Consider the following 3,712-nt stretch of genomic DNA (forward strand, 5'->3'; position numbering starts at 1 on the left):
GAAACTCAAATGACCATCAGTAGGGAACTGGTTGAATAAACGGTACAGCTACACAGGAATGAAAAAGTAACATGAAAATTGGATACTTAAGAATGGTTCATAAAAATAAAAAAATGGATATAAATGGATTTACACGCCCTGGCCAGTGGACATTGGTAAAATCAGTAAATTTCAGAAACCCTGGAAAAAATTCCACTAGCTATAAGCTATTTAAATACTGCTTACAGAAACTGTCATATAAACAGCACACACTTAAATAAAAGACAAAAGCTCAACAGTGTTACATTTTTTATTCACTGATAAACAAAATCCATTTCTAGATGTTTCTCTTGGTACACTTCATGTTTTATTAGTAAGCAAAGGCCTATATAAGGTGCCTTCACCTAGTCCTCAGATTCAGACCCATCTTCATCCTGACTAATCTGGAAGTAACGAAGTTCATATGTCTCCTTGTCAGATGCAACCACACGAAGCCAATCACGAAGACTATTCTTCTTGAGGTATTTCTTGGTAAGGTATTTCAAATATCTTTAAAACAAAAACATGAATTTTATTAAGAAATACAATACCTACTATGTAAAGGCTTATTACATAAAAGACGTGCACTGTTACCTTCACCTTTTAAGCTCCCAATTCCCCCCAACATACTTCGCTTGTATTAACCATTGTGCAAGATTGCTAGGGATACAAATAAGGTAGCCTCTCAACCCCAATTACAATCAGTTTTTACTCTACAAAACCCTTATTCTCCCAACTCCTTAAAACGAGTATTCTTGTTAGAAGCCAATATGCAGGAGAGCAGCTTCCTCTTCGATCTTACTGTCACAATCAGATTATTTCTAAATTAAATTTACAATTTCATTCTTCAAATGCACCATGTACTAAAATATCAACATTCCCTTCACCACCACCATCTCTAACCTCAATCCCATGTTGCATCAATTAGAGGTAACCTGTCAATAGGTTCCACTTACAAGATTACCCACAGCCTTGAAACTAACACCTGGCTGTTATTAAAAGCTTTCAGCCTGGCTGAATTTCATCACCAGCCTTTCTGCCCTTTGTTAATACTGCTCCCTTTGCCAGAAATACCCAACTCCACTGGCAACACTATGTTCATTCTCAGGTTTTCTGCTAATTCTTGTGCCCTCCCTATCTCTTTTAATACTGTTATTATAGTATCACATTTCAAACTATTTATCTACATGTCTATAAGATCCCCGGGGACAGGTATTTCCTTTCATCTCAAATCCCTAGCGATTAGTTTATATACACATTGGACCACAGGGCCTATGATTCACTGGACAAGGGCCTGGACATAACTTCATAATAAATTACACTTACTGTCCAAGAGCCTAAGTAACTGTCACTATCACTAAATACATCTTCCATTCATACAGGCCTTATTGAAGTTCAAAGCACTTTTGATAGGTCTCACTGACACCAACATATCTATTCTTACATATGAAGAGCATACTAGGATTACATATTCCATAAAACATTCCACAATTACCATAATTTCACTAAAATATTATGGAAAATAAATACTAACCTTTTAGAGAATTGTTTCTCAGAAACAACTGTGATTTTGTTCTTGAAGCGTTCAATGTGAACAACATTCCCAAGATTTCCAGTTTTCCCATTGACTTTAACCTTCTCCCGTAGAAACTGTTCCTATTTTAAAACAGAAAAAAGTGCAAAACTAGGGAAGAAAACCCTAGATATTCACTAGGGAAGGTACCCTAGGAATAGAGCTTAGGTTAAAATCAAATATTATATACTCAGTAATTATTACGAACTCTACATTGATAAAAAACAAACTGAGTCGAGAGATACTTACAAAATTTGCAGAGTCAAAAATGCCATCTTCTACTGGATGCGTCAGGTCCAAACCAAACTTCCAGGTTGTCCTCTTAGGCTTCTTGACCTTCTGTTACGGAATGTAAACATAATCATGACTCTCGGAAACAACTTAGTCACTTTATTTACAAACTTTAAAAATCTACCAGTGCAATGATGTACACTATGCCACAAGATTATATGAAATTGTGTAAAATTCTACAACAAACTGCCGATCATCAATCGGGTTATTCCTTTTTAACCGGGCTGCCGGAAGGAGGGTACACCCCTTAACATGACTTAAACCAAGTTTTGGTGAAATCTGATGGAAATCTGTCATACAAGTTGTCTCCCAAATGCAAAACTCAAAAGGTCGAAAGTATATGGTGAGCTACTTACTATTCCTTTCCTTCATTAGAAGATTCCACAGAGTCCTACTTGTACAACTGGAAAGGATTAAGAGGATCCATCCACTTCCTACTACAAGTGAAAGCTAGAAACACCCATCCTGGTGTTTGAACCTCTAACCGAGCACACTTTGTTCAAATTATCAAGGAAAGTTTTACAGCCTTTATTATTTTCCAGACCACAGATGTCCAATTTCAAATTGCCAGGCACTTATTTCTCCAGGACAGGCGCCGCTCTACCACTGCCATCCCCACTGCGGATGGGCACCAGCGCACCCCTAGTCAGAGCTCGCACCCTTCATGCCCACATAATTCAATCCTTATGCTGCCATAGGCGAGAAGCAAGGAGGGGGGCCTTTAGTCTGGCCAGTATTTTTTTTAAACTTTAAAAACACGTATAACTTTAATTTTTTCAGACCCAACACTTTTAAGCCAATGCCACGTAACAAGGTCACACAAGTGAAATGGTGCTATGGCTACTAACTATTCAGACAATGGAGTGAAACAGACAAAATCAGTATTTACCAGAGGATGACACTTCCACATCAGATCTACCCAAACGGATACCAAGTTTGCTTCCGTAAGTAGTCGAGGAACGTGTGCCCCAAAACGTGCATTTAATTTAGGAGACGCAAACAATTTCTGTCCGGCGGAGCAGATTAACCAGGGGGTTGATGGCCCCCTCAGACATCACCAGTGTTGGCTATAACCCAGCAGTATCACCCTAATATTTTTTTTTTAGTAAATTTCCAACACACACCTAGCTTTTCAAATGCTCTCTGGACCGACTTTAACATCTCCCTGGTTCCCTTATTATAAGGTAAATGTCTGAAAGCGCATTCCTTTTATATTTACCCAATAGTCGTGATCTGAGCCTTTAAAACAATTCCTTCATGAGAACACACTTCTTCCGCAACTTGGTTTAAAGTTCTCTTTTGTAACGGGGGCTGCCTCGGAGCTCCCGCCGCGCTAAGGCCGTCAGACCCTCCCGGCACCCCCATTTCCTCCACGGGGCTGACAGACAGGGCGGCACCCACATTACCCAGCGCGGGGAGAAAAGACATGGCCCACATGCTGCCTGTGCCACTGGCCCGCTCACCGAGGCGCCTCCTTCCCTGCGCTCGCCCGGCCATCCCAAGCCAAGGCCGGGCCCCGCTCTGACTCCACCGACCACGTGTCGGTCGTCTCGGAAGGACTTAGAGCCTTAGCATTTAGGTTGTTTTCCTGACGCAGCCTACTTTTCCACTTCCCTTTATCTCCAAGGAGACAACCCCAACTCTCCGGATGCCTAAGTGGCCTACTTTGGGGGAAGACGAGCGCATCGACACGGCGCACACTCACCGGCGCCATCTTGCAGGCAGTCCGTGCGATCAGAGAGAAAGCGGGGGGCGTCGGCACGTATTTATAGCTGAGCGTGCTGCGTCATGCGCCGGGACGTAACCTCTGCGCCGGCCGGAAGAGCACTT

At 41.8% G+C, this 3,712-nt stretch overlaps 1 protein-coding gene across 2 annotated transcripts; it reads right to left on the reverse strand.

The window, feature by feature from the left end:
• Nucleotides 1–273: 273 nt before the first annotated feature.
• On the reverse strand, nt 274–3,685 carry RPL22L1 (ribosomal protein L22 like 1). Of its 2 annotated transcripts, none has more exons than XM_008142291.3 (4): nt 3,588–3,685; nt 1,841–1,930; nt 1,553–1,674; nt 274–528 (listed from the first exon to the last, which is right to left on the reverse strand). In XM_008142291.3, exons 1-4 carry the CDS (start codon nt 3,594–3,596, stop codon nt 384–386), a joined length of 366 nt encoding a protein of 121 aa, XP_008140513.1. In that variant the 5' UTR covers nt 3,597–3,685; the 3' UTR covers nt 274–383. The 2 variants fall into 2 exon arrangements, with proteins under 2 accessions (XP_008140513.1, XP_028002408.1); XM_028146607.2 differs by having other exon boundaries at nt 3,548–3,614.
• Between the last annotated feature and the right edge of the window lie 27 nt (nt 3,686–3,712).

Source organism: Eptesicus fuscus, chromosome 3 (genome assembly GCF_027574615.1).
Source record: "Eptesicus fuscus isolate TK198812 chromosome 3, DD_ASM_mEF_20220401, whole genome shotgun sequence".
Taxonomy (NCBI): Eukaryota; Metazoa; Chordata; class Mammalia; order Chiroptera; family Vespertilionidae; genus Eptesicus; species Eptesicus fuscus.